Genomic DNA, 27,184 nt, shown 5'->3' with positions numbered 1-27,184 from the left:
CAACCAACGATAGGGTACTGTGAGTACTTAACTACTGGTGCTGACTGTCAAATTCTTTTAATCTGAAGTCAGTGTTCGAGAAATGTTGAACTAAGAAACGTGAAAATACCCTTTTTATCGCTGATTTGTGATAACGCATCCCTGATTGTCATGTATAATTTTTTGAGTTTATTTTCCACCCAATTCACTAATTCTTCAACCTATTCTCCTTGAATGAAGTGGATTTGCCACTTATGGAGTTAGTTTGCCATATTTTTAGTCACGTGAAGGGAATGAATACTTATTTTGAGGGTTAATTTTTGACAGAAATTGGGAACTCGATGTCCCAGGAAACAGGCCAATAACAGGCAGAAAGCAGAACACAAAATTCAAAAGTGGAAGAAGAAGAAGAAGAAGAAGTTAGTTTACTCTACTTTTAGCCACGTGAAAGGAATGAATACTTATTTTGAGGTTTGAGGGTTAATTTTTGAGCGAAATTGGGCATTCAAGAATCGCTTTGTCGATTACAAAATCCAAAGGAAGGGCTTATTGTAGCAGATAGATATCTGTCGAGAGGTGTACGGATTGTTCGAAAATGAAATTTCATTCATAAAATAACTCAGACTACTCCAATACTTTTCCAACAAAACATCCTTGCTCCAATCAGTAACCAATAGAGGCAATTATCCTCAATACGCTTCCACGGAGAACCCTTTCAACGTTTCCCCCCTGCATATGACCAGGAACGTCCGCTCCACACCCCGAAATTAATGGGAGTCACCCCCTACGGTATCCGGATCCAATTCGCGGTACGCTCCTAGTATCCGGAACCGGCGGATACCTTCCTGCCCTCCCGAAATCTCGATTGATTTATTATTCCCAACCACCCTTATTACGCTGCCAGTTGTACGAACAAATCAATGGATTTCTATTTTATGGCCTCGGTGATGTACCCTTAGTAATTATTCACTTCTCGGCCATGTACCCGGATACGGATTTATGCTACTTTATAGCGGCGAACGGATAGCAGCGATGCGAACTGACTTGGGACGGATTGATGGCTATCGATTGGGGTCTCGACATCCATCACGATCCGAGGAATAAAGCGGGAACGTGCTGAGTTATGGCGATCTGTTGCTCCGAATAACAGTTCTAGACTGCATTATTGTGACTGGATGTGTTGGAATTGATGATAAGTGGGTATTAAGGTGATTTATATTATCATCGACTCTACGGCATTAGCAGCTCTGCCCCTCAAGAAGTATACACTCCTGAGCTTGCTCCTATTCTTGCCAAAGCTCTCATGCAACAGTGGAACCTTTCAGAAGAACCTGCCAATCAGCTTGTCACGAATCAGCGAGGGAATTCCCAGGAAGGTTGAAACATATATACACAAACTGTGGACCATTTTCGGGATCATTGTCCCTCATCAGTTCACTGCAGTGTAACACATCTCAACCGCAGGATGGTGTCTCTAAGCGAGAAAGGGAGCCCGCCATGACGGATAATTTTCACCACCTGTCCAACCAAGACTGAACTAAGCCTCACTTTGCTGAATTCTACACCCATCGTTGACGAAAAATATCACTTGACCTGCAGTCAACGAAAGTACAACAATTCGCCTGGAGATTGCAGATGATTTTTTCAATTGGAAAAAATATGAAAATTGATGAAAATATTCATTTTAATCCCACACATCAGCTATCGTAAAATCCAGTGGAAGGAGTGGATACAAACCACGAGAAGCTTTTTACGTTGAAGGCCATACATTTAAATTGATTTTATAATACATATTTGGTGTTTTATTTGCCAAACTTTTCAACACAGTAGTAAAACTGTGAGAAAATGAAATAAGACGTCATTATATGGTTCAGTGGCTTCTCTGATGTATAATCTGAAGCTGAAGGTCAAGTTTGATTAAGGTATTGTCAGAGTTTAGATAGACGGGGTAAATTAGTAATTAGTCATATTCTCGAGGATGAAGGAAAATCGATTAATCTTGTTAGTGATTCGTCTATTGGAATTAAATTAGTAAACGATATCATAGAGATCTCAGGTTGGTTTGTAGAGTAAAATGTGGAAGCTTGGTACAAATTAATTCACCATTTCATACAGGTATTTACTACAGATTCGGTAAAACTGCAAAAGGAGAGAACACCATCTGAATTCATGTACTGGGTCTTGAGTAAAATACGTCCTTGAAAAATATTTCGTTTAAAATTCAGATACCCCTTCATGATTCTAGACCTTCATTCATTTCTGTATCCCGTTACCGAGAATAAATATACAAAAAGAGTTAAAAACAAAACTGTCTGTGCGATCAAACTTATAATTTCTTAGCGCTACTTGCGACTCTGTGCCTTATGTGACTGAAGGGACCCAACCGTGACCTACAGTCCTTCCACACTCCGGGCATGGATAGTCTCCATTATAACTGTAGACCTAAGACCTCCACTGTGATCTGTCTAACGCTAGTTGTTCCCAGTTATGAATGGCATTAACTGTATTCAGGGATTGATGCAGTTTATCCTTAAACCGTTCATACTGGCCTTCTGGTTTCGGAGCTCCCTCTGTAAATTCGCCAGAGCTATTTTGGGGAGTCTTGTGTCTTGTATCCTCAGCATGTGGCCGCTTCATCTGAGGCAGGCCCTCGTTACTTGAGTCTCAATTGTTATACAACTCGCGCGCTGCAAGACTTCCGCATTCGAAACTTTGTGGAACCATCTGATGTGCATTATTTGTCTCAGATGACATTGTTGCGTTTGTTCAAGCTGTTTAGTATGTCGCCTGTTGGCGTTCAGCTTTCGCTTCTGTAAAGAAGCGTTGGGAAGACCACTGCTTTGTAAACAGCTGTCTTGGTCTTCAGATTGAGGTCGTTATTTTGAAACACTCTGTCCTTTAGCTTCCAGAATGCCCGTGATGCCGAATTGATACGGTTGTGTATTTCCGTGTCCAAGTTAGCCATAATATTTATGAAGCTTCCCAAGTATTGTACCTTCTCGAACAGTTATAGAGTTTCATCCTGCAGACTGATATCTGTTGAAAGGATTTCTGGCGGACTTAACCAGGATTTTGGTTTTGTCAATATTGAGTCTATAAGGCCTAATTCTTCGTGTATATGTTTATAGGTGTCCAACATTATCTGTAGATCCTCTGAGCTGCTAGCGATAAGTGCGCAGTCTGCATTTTGAAGTTCCGTGATAAACTTTGTACGGGTTTTGGCTCTGAGGCGTTTCAGGTTTAACAGGCCTCCATCAAATCTGAATCTTAGTCAGGCATACTCATGTCAACAATTATCGAGACAGCTATGGCGAAAATATTGAACGGTAAAGGTGCGATTCTAGGCCTAACACTAGTTAGTAGTCACCCGCCTTCTGTTTGTATTGGTGGTGTTTAAAGGGAGTTACCACCTCAACTTCAAGTACATTTGGAACCTTCTGAGTTATATCAAACATCGAAAGTAATGACCCTTCTCGTTAAACTTGCAGCAACTTTTCCCGTGCTGAATTTCAAATCATCGGGATTAAAAAATAGTGGTTCGCTTCGCAAATACGAACAGGTAGAGTTTCGCGATCCATTTTACAACCCCCGGTTGGGATTATCAGCGACAAACAACCCGCACGACAAAACTAGAACACAGGATGTCTACTCACTTGCGGAATTGGAGGTCGAGCTGGTGGCTGAATTGGCCCTATAGTAGGGCGGCGAGGCTCCGGGTTCCAGTTTCCCGAACGATGTGGGAGTCGCCATTCGCCTCGTCACGTCCGGGGCCGGTGGAAATGCATGTTCGTCCTGAAACAAACAACGATCTCAAGGTCCAGTCTGGGCTTGTTATAGCGGAGGTACATCGGAACTGTCCTGTTTTATGACTGAATAATTGGCCGGTTTGGGAGCCGCAAATGTATCGGAACCCCGTTGTCGAGAGGACGCCGAATATGTTGGCGGTTGCTTTGAAGTTTTGCCGCGTACATGGATTGATGGTATTTTTTTTTACGGCCGGATTTTTATGAGGCGATGTTGCATGCGGATGGAACCTTTGGGAAATGAGGCTTATTGCTTTCTTAATACTAAATTCTGATAGAGGACTTTTGGCGGCAGTTTGTTTTGAGCTCCCCTACCTGGTTTGGAATTCAGTTTCTTTATTTTTTTTTTTTGATCTTCATCAAGTATAGGCGTTATCTATTCAAACTATCGAGGAAACTGAATTACATGATTTTCACTAGAATGAGCTTTTCACTATTACACCCCAAACTTTTGGCAGGTTTAATTTTCAGATATTATCAAAGAAAGTGGGTGCTTCATTGCTTACTCACTATTCGAATATCAAATCAAACCAAATACTATCTGAAGGATATATTCATGTATACACTCTCTCAAATCAATTATGTCTTGAGAAGGATGTTTTCAAAGAAAAAGCCAAAACAGGTCAATTTTTAAAGGGAAGAGGACATAATTTGAGCAAAATTGTACACCGAAATTCCTGAAACCTAGGTGTAGGGGCTATCACCCCTAAATTCTTCATGGGGAATAGAGGGTGGGTGAGCTAAACCTCAATTGGAAGACAATATGTCCCTCTACATAATACTATTGTCTTCCAATTGAGGTATAGCTCACCATCTATTCCCTATGATGAATTTAGGGGTGATAGCCATTTTTGTAACGTGGTTACCTCGGAGAAAACTTATCACGAGCGCCAGCTATTCTTGTCACTAGGAAGAATAGCAAACCTACCAGAGTAGCTGCTAGTCGGAGACAGAGTTCGCTGTTATCTAGGGTGGTAGCGATAACGAAGTACTCAAAATCGAATTATGTACAAGTTTATTCACACTTTCGGAAACTGATTATATGTACAACGGAGATATGTGTAGGTATGAAATATGAGCGAATCTATCAGCAAACATACATTCGGGAAATTCTATCCGGTCACGAGCACTTTATAAAGTTTATACAGAGTACAGTGAAAAATTAAAGGTTGTTCAATAAAATGCGCCAACCAGAACTGAAGAAATGAATACTAAGGATGACCTCGCGAAGTGAAATGACTTGCTATACGGTATCGGGATGTAATTACATAACTGTATTTCTTCAATGAAAAGAAACACAACCAGGGCGGATCTATTCGAGACTTTTATTCGCTACCCCAAGGGCTATAACGCTCCATGACTGATAGCGAAGAAAAGGTCTATTTTCAGCGCAACTACGGGATTTCACTGACGACGAGCGGTATCTCTTATTCTCTACCCCAAAGGCTTACGCGCCATGACTGATAGAAAAGAAGAGATTTCGGATTCAACACTTGGAACGCGGACAGGGGGGTTGACGGGACCTTCCCTTCAGTACCCCAAGGGCTTACACGCCATGACTGATAGCGAAGGGAAAAGTAAGACTCGCGAAACAGGGTAAAGTATGATGAAATATAACAGAAAGCGATACAGTACAGCAGTGTCAAAGAAGTAGTCGGTGTAGGTCTAACAAAGAAACTGAACGGTAAAGACGGGGACCTACCTCCTTTGTTTCAGGCACTCGCGGAAAACAAATGAAAAACTAAAAATTAATTCTTAATAGCACTGATGCTAGCACAAAATTATTCTTTAACGTCGAATCGCAGAACGTACGGAGCGTAAACGAACTGAAGAGACTGAAGTAAAAGAGCAGAAAAAGTAACAGCGACTGAAGTAACAGAGAATCAAAAGTCAAAAGTAGAAGTACTGAAGTAAAAAATTTTTTGCTTTGTCCAGCATTGTCGAGGCTTTTAGGCTTTTTAGTAGACTGACACCTAAATATTTCTACCGTCTTATCGTTTTTTCCTGCATCGATTATTGCGCCATCGAAACTAAACTAATTTCATTCGGATAGGACAAGGACGTGTCAGTCGTAGCAGTCCACGAAATGGACTATTTGAGGTTATGGGCTGATGCGAATCGAATTTATACCCGGTCGTTTCGCACCCGCCTATATATACAACCAAGTCCACCCGAACCAATGATACTGTAAACGTCAGACGTAATTAATGACGTTATTCTGGATGAAATATCCGCAGCACACGTCGTTGTACGATCTGGAATTAGATTTCGGGAAAAACTCCTAACGACGTGGCTGGTGGATAGCAGCTGAATCCATCGCCACTGATGTGGCCGGCATGTCATGTTAGATGAGTGAAATCTGATTAGCGAGGGCGATCGATCACATCAAGAATGTTCGGTTTATTAACTTAAGTTTAGTGAAGATACGTCAGCTACATACTAATCTCATTTCTTTCACATTCTTCTTAGCCTTTGCCTAAATCATGAAATTTCTCGTAGTAGGAATGCAGACCTTCGAAAAACCATGAAAAAGATGGGTTCAGTTAAAAATTCGTCAAGACCGAACGGTTACGCCCAGATGGATGAAATTCTCAGATTTATTACTAGAAGAGTTGCTCGTTCAGAATATGTATCACATTTCCATATACGGTTACTTTCATCGAGAGATGAATGACTCGAAAACTGATCTTCGAAAAATCCTGAAAAAGATGGGTTCAGTTAAAAATTCGTCAAGATCGAACGGTTACGCCCAGATGGATGAAATTCTCAGATTTATTACTAGAAGAGTTGCTCTTTCAGAATATGTATCACATTTTCATCTACAGTTACTTTTATTGAGAGATAAACGACTTCTCTAAGGGACTCGGTATGTAATATAAATTAATTATGGATTCGGAATTCATCTGCCCTAGAAACCCCATTAATTATAAGAATACTGAAGGAAATTTTGTTTCTTCAAGGTTGGCATAGCTCATTATGAAAACTTAAAATGGCTATATATTTTTATCAGAACTGAATTGGAAAAAATGGTATTGGAATAAAGTGTTTCTTTCGACCTCAAGAATCTACTATTCAAATATTTGTACGAGTCTAAGATCCACAAGATCCCTTCTCTTGTCATATAAAGAATGGTATTGTAGATGCATAACTTCGCAGAAATATTCTTCATTGTGGGGCGTGAAAAGGTTTTATGTTTCAGACCTCTTTGATATTTCAATGCATACCAAAATCAGAGTAACGTTAAATTTCGTTCACCACATCTGCATCCCAAAGCGACATATGAGGCCATTAAAAGCAGAATATGACCATTAGGTCGGTTTATGCATGAATATATATTGAAATTTGAATACAACTTCTTTGTGAACACTTGGAAAGGCTTATTTTCATTGGGATTGGAATGTTCAGCATTCCTTTTATGAGCAATAATAAAAGAGCTGATTTTCAGCCATTTTTCACTTTATATTGCTGGGAAAAAGAGAGAAGAAGGATTACGGAACATAACAATGTATAGGTCGTGTGAAATGTATAGGTCTTTTTACATAGGTAATACTTCAGTTTGTTCATATTTCCTTTTTGATAAGAAGAACACAGTGTTTTCATTATGGAAGGAACTCTAACATCTCAATTACAACAGAATTTTTGTAAAATCTATGTGCAGTAGACTCATTTAAAAAAAGGACATATTTTCACCCACCCTTTAACATTGAGGCAATGTATAAACAAGTTTTACGGTCTGAACTGAACTAGTCAAATCTTCATCGAGATACCTTTTTTAATTTTCTATTCTTTTCAATCAAGATTGATTAAAAATTTTATTAGTCCGGAGTCATAACAAAGTGAGATACAATCTAAGACCCAGCTTCCCCTGATGCTGCCTCTGTCATAATTAAAACATCATGTGGACTACCTAAAAAAGCATGGGTGAAAAGCTTGAAAATTTCGAACATTGAATTTACTAGTTTCTCAACTTTCGTGGTATGAATCTATGTAAGCATAAAATGATCAATATTTTCGAGTATTTATTGATGATTATTATTTTTCATGCCTATTAATATTTACATTTCGTTTCTCTACGTTCATTTAGCAAATAAAATGAAATTATTTGTCAATACCATTCAGATAATTCAACAGATGAAGTACTGTTGTATTCCAATCTCATTCTTCTCAATCTACGATTTCGGTTGATTAATTTATTTACTTTTACAATTTTAGAAATTCATATCCAGTCGTTTTCTTCACTTCTCAGCGAAAGTAGTTTTTTTTCAGTGAGAATGGGGAGTACAGCAATAGGGAATTCTGTAGAACATTGTTGAAATTGAGGATAGTGAAGTGAGCTTACAATATCTTCGGGAAGCCTATTTTCTGGAACGGAATATAAACGAAATGTTGGTAGCTCACTCGGATATGGGAGAACTGCGGTATCGTTTACATAAGAACGCTTCAGCGTCTCACATATACCTACTTTCATATGAAGACGTAGCATATTTATGTAGTTGTTCTGCCACGTCTTATTTGCATGAAAATTTACAAATAATAGTGCCAAATTTGATCGGATCGGTTTCTTAAACAACGAATGTTTCCAGTTTGAAGGGAAAATTCTAAAAACCGGTGTAGACATCATCAGTTTCAAATATTCAGCATAGGTGGTCTACAACATCTGTTGCAGTGAACTTCATAATCGTGATTTTTAAATTGAATTGATGTGGTCGATACTCGATGAAAATCTCTAATTAAACTGATGAAACTAAACAAAAGAATTTCCCTAGAATTACATTTTTACCATTATACGTGTGCTTGGTTTTTCCACCTGAAGAAGTTAGTGTGATAGAGAAACAAGTGTTATGGGTTATGGTGAGAAACATTCATGAAAATCACGTAGGTACTTTATGTTAGTAATTCTTAGTCGATTCGGGTTGCAAAATGGCGGAAGCGCTTAGTTTATTGGTAAAAGATTGTGATATTTCAAGAAAATAGTGTGAGTATACTGTGGAAGATACTTTGACCAAGAAGTGTACTAACTTTTGAATTATTTCCAAAAATAATTCAAAAGTGATAATTCGAAAGTGCCAATCTGAATAGCATGAGCTCTTTCTTCATAGTTAAATAGAGAAACTGGAATATATAATAATCTTACACAAATTTGGAAATTCCTTTTCTTTACAACTGATAGACCTAGAGTTTGCTTCAAAAACATTCGTAGGAAGTATCATATATATTTCGAATTATCCCAAACAATATCTTAGCAAAATCCTGAACGATTTTCAATTATTCGCTGTTTTAAATCCTCATGGCTCGAAACTGAAACCTTGATAATTTTATTTGTTTGCTGATTCCAAAGGTTCACAGTTGAAATTTATGACCCAAAATTGCGTTGAGTTTGCATTTTTCAACGTGAGAAACGATGAATCTAGTGATTGATCGTTCGTTTCATACAGAGTGAGTAAAAAGTGGCACACAGAATTCATCTTCGGTATTTACCTACCATTTGGTAACAACATGCAAAAGAGGTCAATTGCCACTTTAAATTACGCAACTTTTCATGTTTAATTGAGGAGTTTGTCATGCACACTGTGAGGGGTAGTTCGGTGTTTTTGAATGGCAGCCCTAACTTTTTTATGTCAGAGATGAATATATATGGCTGAGGATGCTTTGGTCGTTTTTAATCAATCCTTTTTTGTTACTTATTTGAGGATGAAAGGTTCAAAACTATTGAATTCCACTTTTTATGTTTTTTGTGTATATCAGGGTCATTAACATAAAACTTAGAAGTAATTGATGTCTTTGAGGCTTACTACTCTGAAAAATTAAGTACTCCTAAAGTGTATGTCATTGTTTCCGAAAGACATCAAAAAGTAAGAATTCGAATTGAATTACAATTTCTTCCCCATAATAAAAACAGTTGGTGAAAATCTCTATCAATGATCAAATTAGCATCAGTGTCTACTATTTCTGGCTCGAAAAGTCAGAGCTGACATTTAAAAAAAACTCCACCCCTTGAAGAGGGCATGACAAACTCCTGAATTATATATGAAAAGTTGCGTACTTCGAAATGAAAATCGAACTGTTCGACCTTTTTTTCTAAGAAGTTGTGAATTAATTATCGAAGATATGGATTTTGTGCCCACTTTTGCTTTTACTGTAGAGTCATTCGGGGTAACTGTGTGCGCAGTGCGTATATCTCGACTATGCAATGTATGAAAGAGGGGTCCATTTGGGTGAAGCAAGGGCGCAGAATCGCCAAATTAGTTTTTCATAGGAGTGCGCCGTGCGACGTTTCGTTAACTTTTTATTTGCAATCAATCGAATTCACTAGTTTTCTTGTTAATTTTTAGCATCACTGCAAATTCTGCCAGGTCCAAGTTCCGAGTCCGACAGTGTTAAACAATATTTCATTCGATCATGGGCATATTAATCCAAATATATAATAAAAAATTTTAGGTTATTTAAGCTGCTTAACTCTGTAAGAACGTCAATTCAAATTTTGGCTTACTAGGAAAAGTGTGGGCGGGTAAGTGTGCGCAAAGATTCATTATATAGGCATTAGTTCAGTGAGGAATAAATTATGACATTGTTGATTTTCTTGGTTCAGACTCGATCAATATTGTCCTATTTGTTCAGAAAAATATGACGAACCACCGACAGGAGAATGTATCAAGTGTTGTGTTCACCAGGAATGGTGGCACGAACAATCATGCAGTGCTTGTAAAAATGCTTTTCTGTATTGACAATAAACAGCATTTCTGTAATATTGTAACAATTTGATGACATTATTTTGTAATTTGTTATGATTCTGTGGTTCACTAAGCACTGCGTTCACTTACCCCATGAGGGTGCGCACACTTACCCGCAATACGGGGCATGTGAACACACTCCGACTTTCACTATTGAATTTTTTTTTGCGAAAAAAACGTTTTTGTTTGTTTGCTTTTTGATGTTTTATTATAGATTAGAAAATTCTCTATCTTATAAATATGTTTTAATTTTCCTAGCTTCAACATTTGAAACAGTGTATGGCTTGAAAGGCGAAAGTGAGCACAGTTGCCCCGAATGACTCTACTAGGTTGCTCATTCTGTCTCAAGAGATGATTGAGATTCATTGATAAAATCATGAGGAAACTAAATGCATGCCATCCTTTTTCGAACAAAAATTAAAGTGTCCAAATGGTTTAGAAAAAATGTATTCCTTTGTTAGTTCTGAAGAGTGTTTGTTAAGAAAGGATATATCAGCGCCTTACCTCCTTTTTCTAAAATCGATAATCCTTCAAATAGTTCAATTTGCCTCATCCTTTCTTACAGTTCACCCAGAAAATTTCTCTCCACCGCAAATCCACCCCTCATCACCCACATCGGTCCCGTGCATTATTTTCATCACGTCGATCTGGGGATCGCTCGCAGATCCAGCAACGACAAAGAAACAGAAATTGGATTCCTCCTCTGGATTTTCCCGGTGGCCAATTCACAAAGCAATCCGCGGAGGAAATAAAACCATCAGGCGCTCAACAGCGATATGTTGCGTTCTGAATTTACCACGTCGATATATTTCCTTTCGGGGACACACTCTCCCGACGATAAATATTGCTATTTCCTTCTGGATGTTCGCCGGCTTTGAGCTGCTGCAATCAGGGCCGTTGCATCAAAGCGGGGACAGCCTTGAGTTTCGATAGGGAATATATTGCTAGATGAAAGTTTTGAGGGTCTCATTAAAAGAGGAAAAGTCCGTGGTGGTACTTCAGCCGGCTATAACTGCACGCTGGCGATATTCGAATATCCGACTTTTCATATCTACTCGAATGAAACTATTTTCCAGTGAATCATATACAGAGTGAGCCTTTGAGACTGCAAATAACATTCAGTTTCTTTTGGCATATTCTGGTACAACATGAAGCATCCACTAGCGCAGGGGTTCCCAACATTTTCTTGGCCAGTGACCTCTTTTATATTATTCTTGTTAGCAGGGACCACCTGTAATAAATCTGAAAATTTTATGGAGCTCGATGTAGCCGTTCGGTCTTGACGATTATTTAATTGTTTCCTTCTTTTTAGAAATTTTTTGATAGTCACTTTTCTAGTCGATTATCTCTAAATAACAATAGAGTCATTCGGAGCAACTGTGCGCACTTTTGCCTTTCAAGCCATACCCTGTTTCAAATGTTGAATTTAGGAAAATTAAAACATATTCATAAGATAGAGAATTTTCTAATCTATAAAAAACTATCAAAAAGAAAAACAAAAACGTTTTTTTTCCGCAAAAAAAAATTAATAGTGAAAGTCGGAGTGCGTTCTCAGGCCCCGTATTGCGGGTAAGTCTGCGCACCCTCACGGGGTAAGTGAACGCAGTGCTTAGTGAACCACACAATCAAAACAAATTACAAAATAATGTCATCAGAATGTTACAATATTAGAGAAATGCTGTTTATTGTCAATACAGAAGCGCCTATTTACAAGCACTGTATTAAGTTCGTGCCACCCTTCCTGGTGAACACAACACTTGATACATTCCCCTGTTGGTGGCTCTTCATATTTTTCTGAACAAATAGGACAATATTGATGGAGTCTTAACCAAGAAAATCAACAATGTCATAATTTATTCCTCACTGAACTGATGCCCATATAATGAATCTATGCGCACACTTAGCCGCGCACACTTTCCCCAGCAAGCCAAAATTTGAATTGACGTTCTTATAGAGTTGAGCAGCTACATAAAATTTTTTATTATTTTAATATGCGCATGATCGAATGAAATATTGTTTAACACTGTCGGACTCGGAACTTGGACCTATCAGAATTTGCAGAGATGCTAAAAAATAACAAGAAAACTAGTGAATTTGATTGATTGCAAATAAAAAGTGAACGAAACGTCGCACGGCGCACTCCTATGAAAAACTAATTTGGCGATTCTGCGCCCTTGCTTGATCCAAAGGAACCCCTGTTCCTGTCATTCATTGCATAGTCGAGATACACGCACTGCGCACACTTACCATCTGCGCTCAGTTACCCCGAATGACTCTAACCGTAGATAGAAATGAGATACATATTCTGAAAGAGCAACTCTTCTAGATCAGACTTAGGTCTGAAAACTTCATGCAGCCGTTCGGTCTTGACGATTATCTAATCGATTTCATCTTTCTGGAGATATTTACGTATGATCACAATTGAAGTTTGCAAATAAAATCTTGAAGGTTATCTTCAAAAATGAATATATTTGCGACGTTCTCAAATTTTTCAGCAAGTTTGTATTGACTGTACTACTGATTCTATCCACTAACGCCATGTATTAAACAGTTTGGTCTGAGAGAGCGGTTGAATCTTCAATAAAAAATACATTCCTTTCACTTATGTTAAAAGCAGATTTATACTCGATTTATCTCCGTGCATTTTACCCAAGCTCGATGCTTACCCATCCAAAGGTAAGCCCTTTTCCGCATTGCCGTTATACACGCAGCACAAGAATAGATGAAATTTGAAAATTAGTCGAAAACTCGTTGAGTCGATTGTTAATATTGCGGAAAAGCTGCTAACTATGTAACCGCTTCAGCGATCTCCTGAAAATTGTCGGAGCCGTTTAATTGAGAACAATTGAAGCAGAACTCTGTCCGTTCCAACATGTGAACAAATGAGGTGATTATCTACTTTGCATTTAATCCCACTCGGTTCCCAACGAGTTTCCCACCCGATCTGCTTGTGGAACTGGAGGGTGGCAGCTTGCAGCAATTCCAGAATGCAAGTTGAGTCATTGTAGCATCTGAGTAGTCAGATTCAGAAAACGTGATTTTATTTTTGCTGCTGATGAGATGATTAACTTTTTCACTATACGGGGTTGGTGTTGTATTTGCGAATACCTTGAAAATCGTAGTTTTCCGACAAAAACAGTTATTGATATTTGTTGAAATTTCAAAATAGAAATGAATATAATAGTTGTGGAGCCGAGGAGGGAAATTCGGAATTTACTCGAGCGTGTCAGATTAATATATAAGGGGACATACCTTGGATCCTGTAGAGTACCTCTACCAAAAATGAGACCGGTATATAGGGGGAATTGTATAGGACACCCTGTCGGAATAGTAAAAAAAAAAGATCATTGTACATACTCGAGCGTGTCAGATTGAGATATACGTGGTTAATTACATGTTGACAAGTATATATTCTCTTGATCTAACAATTTGAGCGTGTCGAAAATGTGTGGGAGGGCGCCAAAGTTGCAAAAAAAACGTCACGTGTACATTCTCTAGCGCAGTAGCGTTCTTTCTTATTCTGAAGCTTATGATTCAAGAATAACGGAAAAAATATAATCTGACAGTTTTAGCAAGCCGAAACAATAAAAATTGGCCATAAAGGTCACGAAAATCAGTTTTTTTGAATTATCTCCTCCCCTGCGCTTCGAATCTTTTTCGCATTCATCAAAAAAGTTGTAGAGCATAACATTTTCTACAAATTTTGTCCCAAGCAATTTTTTCTACGTTCAAACGTTTTTGAGATATATGGCGATTAATGCGAGGTCTTTAGCGATACATGCTGAAGCGTTGGAAAATAGTACATTCTAAGGTTCAGTCACAGACAACAATAAAATTTTCGTGACTAATTTCGAAATTGTCACCATAGAAATACCTTGTCATTTTGACAATTGTAGATTAGACTGGGATTCTACATTGACCTTGCCCTTTCGTATGTGTGGCTAAGCTTCTCGCCCTTATCGCCCTCTAACTCGAGAACGGTTAAGAGTATGTGAAATTGCTTCAGCCAAGAGTTGTGTAGAATTTTATTATCTACAACTTTCATAATGAATATAAAAACGATTGGAGGTACAGGGAGGGAAATATTCGAAAAAAAGGGATTTTTATCATCTTCAAAGTGTAAGATTAGGAAAACCCCCCCTGATTAGTGTCAGATTAATGGGTCAACACGTCTACAACACCCAGATCAACCATCTGTATGAAAATCTGACAAACTCGAATATGTACAAGTAACGATTTTTTTTTACATTTTCAAAGGACCGCAGTTACCTTGCGCCACGTCTAAATTGTCAGTCCCTTGAAATGTAGCTTCCTTTGGGTCCAATTAATATATTCTCCAAAAATCTTTTTTCAACTCTTCCTTACGGCCAGCCCCACCACGCAAACTGTCAGATTAACATGAATTGACACGTAGGACATATACAGTATCTTAATCTGACACGCTCGAGTATGTACACCTGACGATTTTTTTTTTACATCTTTGAGAACCTGCACACGCTTTCCCCACCGCTGAAAGTGCATACATCATAGAACCTTTTTTTCTTTCTACCATTTGATCTTCAAAATCCACTAGGTCTCCACGAAGCTCGAGTAAATCCCGATTCAGCATCTTCGGCTCCCCAACTATAAAATGAATAAACCTAGGTATAGGGAAAATTTAAGAGAGAAAGGGTTTTACAATATAAAACAAAAAGAAGGAGTACTTTGTGTAGAGCACTCCGGTTCAAGCGCATCGGAAGAATCGGAAGAAAGGGTTTTCCATCAAATTCTTCATGGTTCATCGAAATTCCTTACGTCTGTTTTTGTTAAATGAAAAAAAAAATCAAATCCTTCAACAATGGGCATTTAAAATGAGGACAATTTACTCTAAGCACTTGCGCCTGTTCAACAGGTTGTCAACTGTGTGTTGTTAATGAACAACAAAAAATGAAAGTGCAGAATGAAATTTCCCGAGAAAGCAATTACATTATAAGAAGCCCTATCCTATATTGTCTGACAGCATGAAATTAATGGACGTAGCATTATACTCCTAAGTTCTCCAAGAAAAGCGTCTTTCAGATCATTTTGATAGCGAAATATCAAGACCGAGGAGTGCTACTAATAAGTCAGAAAATCCCTTGAAGAAATCCTGACCCGGAATCTTCATCTCGTCATACTCAGGACTTGATTTTCCCGGAACATATATTGAAAGCCTCAAGCTCTATAGTTGACTGCCGAGCCCAGACAACGAACCCGTTTGTCGAATTCCAAATACATATCAACTTTAATGTCATGCAGGAACGCCATCCCCAGATTCGAAATTTGAATATTATAATTACGTTTCGTATTTGAACAACGTAGTTTCTGCAAGGATATGTGATCTATCTAAACTTGAAATTTGGAAAGGAAGTTGTCGGTTGCCTTGTTTCGGTTAATTCTCTTTCGGTTATTTCCTTCTCCTGAAACTTTTTCACTTAGGTATATTTTCCTATACCTAAGAAAGATTCTGGACAATGGAAGGAATTTGTGCTGCTTTCTTGGAAGGCCCTCGATGCTCAAGTTACCGGAAACTTCTAAATTAGCCAAGATTTGAATGTCGTTGAAGATAATTTACGTGAGTAGGTTAATCAAAAGATATTCTCTTTCAAATGAAGGAGCAATTGAGAAAAAATTCAGAAATGTCCCCCTTCAGTGCAATGGTCATAAAAACACTGATTAGTTATTATTACTGAAGTTGGTATCGCTTATATGACTTTTGAAAAGATACTATCAGTGTAGTTAAATAATACACTGCGCAAAAAAATTAACGCACATTATGGAAATCTCAAATTTATTCTACAACTGAAGGTGTTCTCAATGATAATTATTTTTATCAGAATTATGCATGCATTATTATCCACTTTCAACGGTTTTCTTCAATACAGATGTTTTTTCCCAGCAGGAATAATGAAAGATGATATTATCAGATTTTGAATGTATTGGCTCCATTCTAAAATCAGTTGTTCTCGATCAATTCTAGTGATCAATAGTTTTTCTTTCGTTTGATTTTCTACACTAGATCGCTATGCAACGCGAAACACGCAATTTGACCCAAGAGGAATGTGCCCAAGCGGTAGTTTTGCGAGAAGTAGGGTGGACATACACAAGAATTGCAGAAAGGTTTGGAGTTTCCCATACAAGTGTGTCCAGAATGTTGCAGCGATTCAAGCAGACAGGTATGAATGTCCGAAGACCAGGACAGGGTAGACCACGGGTAACAACTGCCATTCAAGAACGTTACTTGAGAGTTTCTTCGTTGAGACAACGGTTTGCAACCGCTCGCCTCCTTCAAATTCAGCTTGAGCAAACTCGTGAGGTGCAAATTAGCACTCAGACAATAAGAAATCGCCTCAGAGAATATGATTTAAGGTCTCGTGTCGCGGCAAGAGGCCCAGCTCTTACCCCAGCCCATCGAAGGGCGCGTTTGGATTTTGCGAGAGAGCATATCCATTGAGAAGAGGCCGATTAGGAAAGAGTTCTCTTCACAGATGAGTCTAGATTCTGCCTCTACCATTGTGATCGACGTTCCCTTGTATACAGACGTCCACATGAAAGATATGCTCAGTGCAATTTCCTGAATACTACTGGTTTCGGGGGAGGATCGATTATGATATGGTATCTTGAAGAGCATGTAGTGCCATTTGCCCCATACATGGACGATAATGCCAGACCCCATCGTGCGCGCATCGTTCAAGGTACTCCTTGAAGAGGCTGAAGTCTCTCGAATGGAATGGCCAGCAAGAAGTCCAGATCTCAATCCGATTGAGCAGGTTTGGGACAACCTCAATAGAAGGCTGAGAAGTTCAGAAAATCATCCAGCTACTCTTAATGACTTAGGAATCCAACTCGGAGAAATCTGGGAAGGATTAGATCAGAACATTGCAAGATCATGCATTTTGAGTATGAACCGTCGTTGCCGAGCTGTAGTTAACGCAAGGGGTGGAAATACCAAGTATTAAATCACTTATCAGCATTTCAGTATTTTGAAAATTGTTCATTTCTCTTCTTTCACATAAGATTCGGTGAAATCCTGAAGTTTTCTTCCATTTAATGTGTCTTGTTTCGTTCAAAACCTCCCCGAGAGAACATAAAAAATAAGTTATAAAGTCAATGTAGAGTTAACTTTCATTAAAACTGAGATTTTCAGAATGTGCGTTAATTCTTTTGCGCAGTGTAGAATGAATAAATGAATTTTATGACAGCTGGAAACAGGGATGAATTAAAGAGTGCTCATCATTAGTGATTACGATCCTTCACACCTTGATTACGAAATCATATATATCCAGCAAGTAGTAGGTACTAAATTACATTCGCGAAAACTCAATCGGTTACTTAATACCGCTTAATGCAACTAATATGTCAGCATTGCTCACTGAATGTATCATTTCACAGAGATATTATGTAAGCACGAGATCTCATCGTTACTACTCTGATTCCATGTTTGTTGTGGAAACTGTTAATTGAAGCATAGCAAATATTGCTTCAGTCAATATCGCTCTTATCGCCAAAGGGATTTCAGTCACTTCAAGAAGTATTTATGTTTGAAGTGTTGAGAGGAAAATTCATCAACATCAATATGTGAAATATTCTGATTAATCATCAGAGTCAATAGAACGTAGACGATAATTTTTTTCTGCATGTTCCAAAAAAGCATAATTGTACAATATTACAATTGAAATTTAACAATGATAAAAATGCACGCTAGTCTTGAACTAATAGACATAAATTATATCATATATCTATAAATTTTCCTTAAGGAGATCATAATTTTTCCTTATAGGTTGTTTTTGGAGGTTATGGATTTGAAGTGATTCGAGCTTCTGCGTTTAAGCCAAAAAAATGGGCACAATTGATATAAGAAACAACCCCCTTTTTCGCAAATTCTCACAAATACGTGCGATGGTTCACAATAGGAAAATATCCCTTCGCATGATCGAATGCAGCAAAGTTACACTTCTAACCTCACTATCGCGAAAACTGACGGCCAAAACCTGCAAATATTCCTCAATGTATTGAACCATTAAATTTATTGCACTTGTCAGAAACTTTTACCCCGATAATATTCGGACGTAAGGGCATTTTCACGAAGTTTTGATTCCTTCAAGGCGTTTCGAAGGAAATCGGTGTGCATTGAGTGAATGGAATCGGCCATCTATTTTTCCGAATTTGTTAAATCCCCCGATTCAACTTATGGGACTTATAAGATGAGTTATTGAAACGAAAACGAGTAAGAAGTTTGGATATCGGATTGGAAAAATATGAGCAGAATGATTTTCTGATGGAAATGGTTGGTGTTATGGTCTAGTGATTCACAAACTTTCATTTGAAGCAGTTTCTGCATAAAGAGAAGTAGAAAATGTTTTTTCGGATATACACTGCGCAAAAAAATTAACGCACATTCTGAAAATCCCAATTTTAATGAAAGTTAACTCTACATTGACTTTATAACTTATTTTTTATGTTCTCTCGGAAAGGTTTTGAACGAAACAAGACACATTAAATGGAAGAAAAATTCAGGATTTCACCGAATCTTATGTGAAAGAAGAGAAATGAACAATTTTCAAAATAATGAAATGCTGATAAGTGATTTAATACTTGGTATTTCCACCCCTCGCGTTAATTACAGCTCGGCATCGACGGTTTATACTCAAAATAAGTGATCTTAAAATGTTCTGATCTAATCCTTCCCAGATTTCTCCGAGTTGGATTCCTAACTCATTAAGAGTAGCTGGATGATTTTATTAACTTTTAACTTCTCAGCCTTCTATTGAGGTTGTCTCAAACCTGCTCAATCGGATTGAGATCTGGACTTCTTGCTGGCCATTCCATTCGAGAGACTTCAACCTCTTCAAGGTACTCCTGAACGATGCGCGCACGATGGGGTCTGGCATTATCGTCCATAAAAATGAAATTTTCACCAATGTATGGGGCAAATGGCACTACATGCTCTTCAGGAATGTTCCTTATATACTTATCAGCATTCATAGCTCCCATATCAACGACCACTAGGTCTGTGCGAGCAGTCAAAGATATTCCACCGCATACCATAATCGATCCTCCCCCGAAACCAGTAGTATTCAGGAAATTGCATTGAGCTTATCTTTCATGTGGACGTCTGTATACAAGGGAACGTCGATCACAATGGTAGAGGCAGAATCTAGACTCATCTGTGAAGAGAACTCTTTCCCAATCGGCCTCTTCCCAATGGATATTCTCTCTCGCAAAATCCAAACGCGCCCTTCGATGGGCTGGGGTAAGAGCTGGGCCTCTTGCCGCGTCACGAGGCCTTAAATCATATTCTCTGAGGCGATTTTTTATTGTCTACGTGCTAATTTGCACCTCATGAGTTTGCTCAAGCTGAATTTGAAGGAGGCGAGCGGTTGCAAACCGTTGTCTCAACGAAGAAACTCTCAAGTAACGTTCTTGAATGGCAGTTGTTACCCGTGGTCCACCCTGTCCTGGTCTTCGGACATTCATACCTGTCTCCCTGAATCGCTGCAACATTCTGGACACACTTGTATGGGAAACTCCAAACCTTTCTGCAATTCTTGTGTATGTCCACCCTTCTTCTCGCAAAACTACCGCTTGGGCACATTCCTCTTGGGTCAAATTGCGTGTTTCGCGTTGCATAGCGATCGAGTGTAGAAAATCAAACGAAAGAAAAACTATTGATCACTAGAATTGATCGAGAACAACTGATTTTAGAATGGATCCAATACATTCAAAATCTGATAATATCATCTTTTTTTATTCCTGCTGGGAAAAAACATCTGTATTGAAGAAAACCGTTGAAAGTGGATAACATATGCATGCATAATTCTGATAAAAATAATTATCATTGAGAACACCTTCAGTTGTAGAATAAATTTGAGATTTCCATAATGTGCGTTAATTTGTTTGCGCAGTGTATTTCAATATTGAATAAATTATCATTGTGAGAATTGCAGATATGCATATAGCATCCGAAGAACAACTCGGAAGAGAATATTATATCTCGGGGAATATCGGAATTATTATAATAATTTTACCAGCTCATCATGAATTTTGAATTTGTTAATAACTTTTCTCTATGCTGGATTCCATTCGCTCTATTTCTGTGGCATAATCGACCAATTCAACAATCATTCAATATGGCAAGATGTGCGAGAGAATCTTATTCAATCACAAATTTGTTCCATTTAAAATTCATATGTTGCCAGTATGTGTGGTGGCTGGAATATTTGTTGTATGTTGTATTTTTTGCACAGATCATAATTATGTACTCCCAGCAGAAAGCAGACCCTATTTTTTCTGATGGTTCCTGGCTGAATCTTTCGAGATATTCGTTTTCAAATTGGCATTGAGAAACGCTTGAATTTCATGTCGATTCAGGAACAATGTCGAAATTCAATAGGTTCAACAATGAAGAATTCGTATATCTGAAAGATTCAGCCGTTACGACAATCTCAGAAATCTCTTCTGCTTATCAAATGGAAACAAGATTAAATGTTCTATTCGTTTCAGAGGGTAACCTGACAGTTTAATGATTTATCTGTTTAATTTTGCGAGATCAAATGAAATTAAGTTGGAGAAGACGCCTTGCGGGCTTGCTGGCTCACAGATGGATTGCTTTCCTTTTGGTCTTGGGAGAACTCGCTGAGGATCAGATGAAAAACACTTATTTTATCTGTATAGAATCAAATTGTAGTCTGAATTTTCAATTTTCTCAATCATCCTTTTGTGGTTGAAAATAGATTTTTTCTTCGACTTGAACAAAGAATGACATTTGTGAGATCTTATTCTGTCAAAGCATACGTTTTATCATTTTCTTCAATATTTTTCATTTTGATTAACATTCATAGGTTTTCTCGTATATTGTCGAAACCTTGTCCATGAGTTGGAAGTGATAGGGAATCAAAAGCAAAATTGTCCACTTGTGTTTAGTAGCAGTAGTGGCAAAAAATTCTTTATTTGTTTCTCATTTGTAAACGTCAGTTTCCAAAAACACAATATTAATCAAGAAAGTTTATTTTATCAAGTCACTAACTTGTAAAACTGACAGTTAACTTGCAAAATTTTTACAAGTTAGTAGTATTATTTACATTAGAAAATTTTGTTTTATCGTCATATATGTTGAAAATCATGGTACAATTGTTGTTTCCAGTAACACAGATTTTTGATGATGAAAGAGTTGATACTGATGATGATGAACCATCTGTTGACTCAGAAACTGCTGAACTCGAGGACTGCAGAACATTTGTACTCTACTTACTACCAAATAATTTGCTAGACATTTCGATTTTTTTGTTGACCGAATCATCGACATAACTCATCGCAATTTCGGTGCTCTTCCACCCTCCAGCACGCTTTAGTGCTAAAATATCTCCACCCGAATCCGCCACCATAGTGGCTCCAGTTCTGCGAAAAGAGTGGCCGGTGTATAACTGTGGGTCTTTTAAACCTAAATATTTCGCTATTTGCTTTGGGAAACCACCAATAGTGTGCTGGCCAGCATTAAGGGAAATGCACTTTCCATGTCGGTATGTCAAAAAAAATCTTAGGCATTCTATTCCAGGAGGCCGAAGATTTACATATTTTCTGTATAACATGCAGGGCTTGAAGCTGCAGCCATCATCCGTTATGGTGAATATTCTTGTTGTTAAATTTTTTGTTTGCCGCAATGTCACAATAACGTATTTTCCCATATCTTCTACATCATTCATGTTTAAGGAGAGAATTTCATCACATCGACAACATCCAAAAATCCCAAATATTGTTACAATTTTCGCCAGCAACCACAGGAGCATGTAAAAGAAATTGTTCAGCCTCTTCTTTACTTAATACCTTGGCCTTTTTTGGCGTATAACGCTCATTTTTTCGTTTCAGAAACGCTATTACCTTTTGAAATCTGCAAATGACAACTAAACGTCATATTTTTCAATAAATTTTTTAAGGAAAACAAACCTGCGAACAGGGGCATTTTCTTTCATTTCCAAGCAGCTTTTCAGCGTAGACCATTTTGTCCATAAAGTATTAGGCCTGAATCTAGCTGAGAGTTGATTCAAGTAGACCAACAAAACATCTTCAGTTACCCCAATCACACTATTTTGTTTTGCCACTTTTTGAAGTCGTCGTATTCTCGGTCGTACCTTGAAGCCGATTTTGCAGGTAATAAACTTGAAGCTACACTGCTGGCTGCCTCAATAATTTCTTTTGGTACATTCATTTTCGCTTTCGCCAAAACAAATGTAAAGAAAAATAAACAGACATGTTCATGGCAACGCTTCCATAGCTTACGACATTTGCGACAAATTATTGAGATTTTTTTGGAATTTATCTAACCTTTTTACAAATGAGAAACAAATAATATATAAAACAATACACGCAAGGTAACGGGTTTTACTGGCTCAAAGAGGTAACTGACTCGCCTGCGGCTCGTCAGTTATATCCTCCATTCGCCAGTAAAAACCCTCTTACCTTGCTAGTAATGTTATATACTATTGCTCTCCTGGTTATATTAATTTTGTCACTCGTAGAAGCTTTCATCGGATCATAGTAGCTTACGCTTTTATATAGAATGGTACTTTGATTGTGTATAAAACTCAGGAAGTATGTACATATAATATAAGTAGCAACTTTTGAATGTTCTATTTGTTCAATCTCGAATAATAATCTTGGAATAACACTGAATATATAAGAACTGAGAAAGAAAAAAAAAACGGAAATTAAATGATTCAAAATAATTATAACAATGTGGACAAATTAATTTTCATCTTTAATCAATATTCGTTTACGCCAAACGAATTCATCGAATCGTCATTCGGAGCCACATTGTTATTTCATTTGGAAGGTGTATGATAGAATTTTCATTGTAGTTCGGGAAATTCTATTGTTTTGTTCCAACAAAAGGAACATGAACCTACAACGGTCCAGAGGAAAAAGCAGATTATAAGCCCCTGAATTGAAAGCGCTCAATAAGAAAACCTATATGAGAAATGGGGAAGCTTGTATATAATTCACAGACCATGGATTGTGAAGATGAAAAAAATCCAATCATCGAAAACCCGCCATCCGTAAATAACCCTTACATACCCGGAACTCCTCATCCCCGAGGGGTATCAATTAATTAACAGCCCCAATAAATTGGTTATCTTTCCAATCTATCGCAATCAGCAGTTCATCTGCAACATTACGTTTGTGGTTCGACAACTTCAGCGTTCTGTGAATTCACGCTGAATCACACTTCCAAAAGTGCTCCCGATTTAGAACATCTCCCTTCAGTCCTCACCGAGTCGAGCCTAATGAATTCGACATTTCGGGAATTGTTGGGCAGTGGATAGAATGGGCACTTCGATCTAGGAACTTTGGTTGATATGCATGAGTTGTGGGACACAAGGGGGGAAATTTCTTAGTAGAACATTTCCACGATCCTACTCGATGCTCTCTCAGTTGAGCTGTCCTGAAATCGTTGAAACTTCAGATTTCTATATCATAATGATCACAGTTCTCTCCAAATCTGGTGGAATAGAACTTATTGATGCGAGATTTGACGTAGATTGAAATGATTCAAATAAGGCTTATAGGTTACAGGTCGAATGAACTGAAACTACTTCAACCTTCAAAAACCACCGAAGTTCCCGTTCATTTAAAACTTAAAACCTTCAAGTCTTGCAAGGCTCAGAAAAGAAGGATGGTGATATACAGATAAAACTTTGGCAACAAACTGTTGAGCACTATCACGGAACAGAAATATGAACAATTGATTTGAACATTCTTAGAAAACAAGAGCATTATATTTAATTTTCAGACATTCAAATTATGTCTTATAGCCTTTTACCATTTCTGTTTATAAAACAAGCTGAATGACGAGAAGCCTCAATCTTCAACTTTTCCTACCCAACATTCGAAACTGAAGTATGAGCTTTTTGCAACAATACTCAAACTGCATATTGTGCAAGCTAGATTAAAAAAAAAGGATCTTCAGTCTAGTATACCTACAGGCAAGGATCAAAATGAGAAGTGGTCATTTCATTTGCGAATATGTACATATTATCCATGCTGGAAACAAACTAATTCGGGAAAGCGGAAACGGAAGTACAGAAGCTACAATTTCAATTTAAATATTACATTCATTGTTATGCTTTCGGTGCAGTCAGTATGGGAGATGGACACAGTTTTGCTTTTTTTTGGATGGGGCAAATGAATAAGTGCAGCCTTGTTCAGGTCATTTCGCTCCGGGAATGTTTTTCGTAAAAAAGTTATTTCGCATTTGCAGTGTTTCCATCGTTACGTATGTCGAGATACACCCCTAAGCTCACTAAGCCTCATTTTGAAATTTCATGTCTACATAGCTGCAATGAAGCCAAGGAAATACATTGTTTTATAAAGTCATAAGGATAAGGAATCAATGAGGAGCAATGCATGCAAATCATTCTTTTTTTAATTTCGAAAAGGAATTTTGAGGTACACCTCATATATAAGAAATATAAGAAACACACAAGTACCAGCTTACATTTAATTTCCCTCACGAATAAATGAATTCTATCAGACACACAGTTGCTTCTAGCAATGATTCAAAAGTAATTTGCAAACTTGAGTTTTCGTCTAAAATTTTTTTAGTAAATATTGAATCCCATCTGCTGTGTATAAGGAACACTTATATTTTTAAAATAATTGGCTATATACAAACATCGACATGGTTTTTTGGACCAAGTTGTCCCATTGTTTTTCTAAAAATTAGAAGGAGATTTCTTGTTATGCTCTCTTCCTGCTCTAGTATTTCCTCATACCTGTTACTGTCAGTATTATTATGGTGCGTAAGTGTAATACTTTGTCTCCCTATGTTGTGTTTTGTGTTTTCTTTTTGGGGAGAGTGGGAGAGGAAGACAGGCTCGGTTGTCTATCTTCCTTGCTTCAGGAATGAATTTTTTGAAGCATATGAATTATTTTGAATGGGATTGGAATATACACTGCGCAAAAAAATTAACGCACATTCTGAAAATCTCAATTTTAATGAAAGTTAACTCTACATTGACTTTATAACTTATTTTTTATGTTCTCTCGGGAAGGTTTTGAACGAAACAAGACACATTAAATGGAAGAAAAATTCAGGATTTCACCGAATCTTATGTGAAAGAAGAGAAATGAACAATTTTCAAAATACTGAAATACTGATTTAATACTTGGTATTTCCACCCCTTGCGTTAATTACAGCTCGGCAACGACGGTTCATACTCAAAATGAGTGATCTTAAAATGTTCTGATCTAATCCTTTCCAGATTTCTCCGAGTTGGATTCCTAAGTCATTAAGAGTAGCTGGATGATTTTCTGAACTTCTCAGCCTTCTATTGAGGTTGTCCCAAACCTGCTCAATCGGATTGAGATCTGGACTTCTTGCTGGCCATTCCATTCGAGAGACTTCAACCTCTTCAAGGTACTCCTGAACGATGCGCGCACGATGGGGTCTGGCATTATAGTCCATAAAAATGAAATTTCCACCAATGTATGGGGCAAATGGAACGACATGCTCTTCAAGAATGTTCCTTATATACTTATCAGCATTCATAGCTCCATTATCAACGACTGTGCGAGCAGTCAATGATATTCCACCCCATACCATAATCGATCCTCCCCCGAAACCAGTAGTATTCAGGAAATTGCACTGAGCATATCTTTCATGTGGACATCTGTATACAAGGGAACGTCGATCACAATGGTAGAGGCAGAATCTAGACTCATCTGTGAAGAGAACTCTTTCCCAATCGGTCTCTTCCCAATGGATATGCTCTCCCGCAAAATCCAAACGCGCCCTTCGATGTTCTGGGGTAAGAGCTGTACCTCTTGCCGCGACACGAGGCCTTAAATCATATTCTCTGAGGCGATTTCTTATTGTCTGAGTGCTAATTTGCACCTCATGAGTTTGCTCAAGAATTTGAAGGAGGCGAGCGGTTGCAAACCGTTGTCTCAACGAAGAAACTCTCAAGTAACGTTCTTGAATGGCAGTTGTTATCCGTGGTCTACCCTGTCCTGGTCTTCGGACATTCATACCTGTTTCCCTGAATCTCTGCAACATTCTGGACACACTTGTATGGGAAACTTCAAACCTTTCTGCAATTCTTGTGTATGTCCACCCTTCTTCCCGCAAAACTACCGCTTGGGCACATTCCTCTTGGGTCAAATTGCGTGTTTCCCGTTGCATAGCGATCGAGTGTAGAAAATCAAACGAAAGAAAAACTATTGATCACTAGAATTGATCGAGAACAACTGAATTAAGAATATAGCCAATACATTCAAAATCTGATAATATCATCTTTTTTTATTCCTGCTGGGAAAAAACATCTGTATTGAAGAAAACCGTTGAAAGTGGATAACATATGCATGCATAATTCTGATAAAAATAATTATCATTGAGAACACCTTCAGTTGTAGAATAAATTTGAGATTTCCATAATGTGCGTTAATTTTCTTGCGCAGTGTACTTGGCTATATACAAACATCAACATGGTTTCTTGGACCAAGGTGTCTCATTGTTTTTCTAAGAATTAGAAGGAGATTTCTTGTTATGTTCTCTTCCTGCTCTAGTACTTCCTCATATCTGTTACTGTCAGTATCATTATGGTGCGTAAGTGTAATACTTTGTCTTCCTATATTGTGTTTTCTTTTTGGGGACAGTGG

General features: G+C 37.9%; 1 protein-coding gene across 1 annotated transcript in view; it reads right to left on the bottom strand.

The window, feature by feature from the left end:
* Positions 1-27,184, bottom strand: part of LOC123311131 (putative dipeptidase CPSG_01350) — a 249,916-nt gene that overhangs the window by 107,121 nt on the left and 115,611 nt on the right. Inside the window, exon 4 of the mRNA XM_044894921.1 lies at positions 3,633-3,771. Within this exon, the coding sequence (XP_044750856.1) occupies positions 3,633-3,771 (139 nt within the window). The remainder of the gene's footprint in view (positions 1-3,632; positions 3,772-27,184) is intronic.

This window comes from Coccinella septempunctata, chromosome 4 (genome assembly GCF_907165205.1).
Source record: "Coccinella septempunctata chromosome 4, icCocSept1.1, whole genome shotgun sequence".
NCBI lineage: Eukaryota > Metazoa > Arthropoda > Insecta > Coleoptera > Coccinellidae > Coccinella > Coccinella septempunctata.
This window is presented reverse-complemented; position numbering and strand designations above follow the sequence as displayed.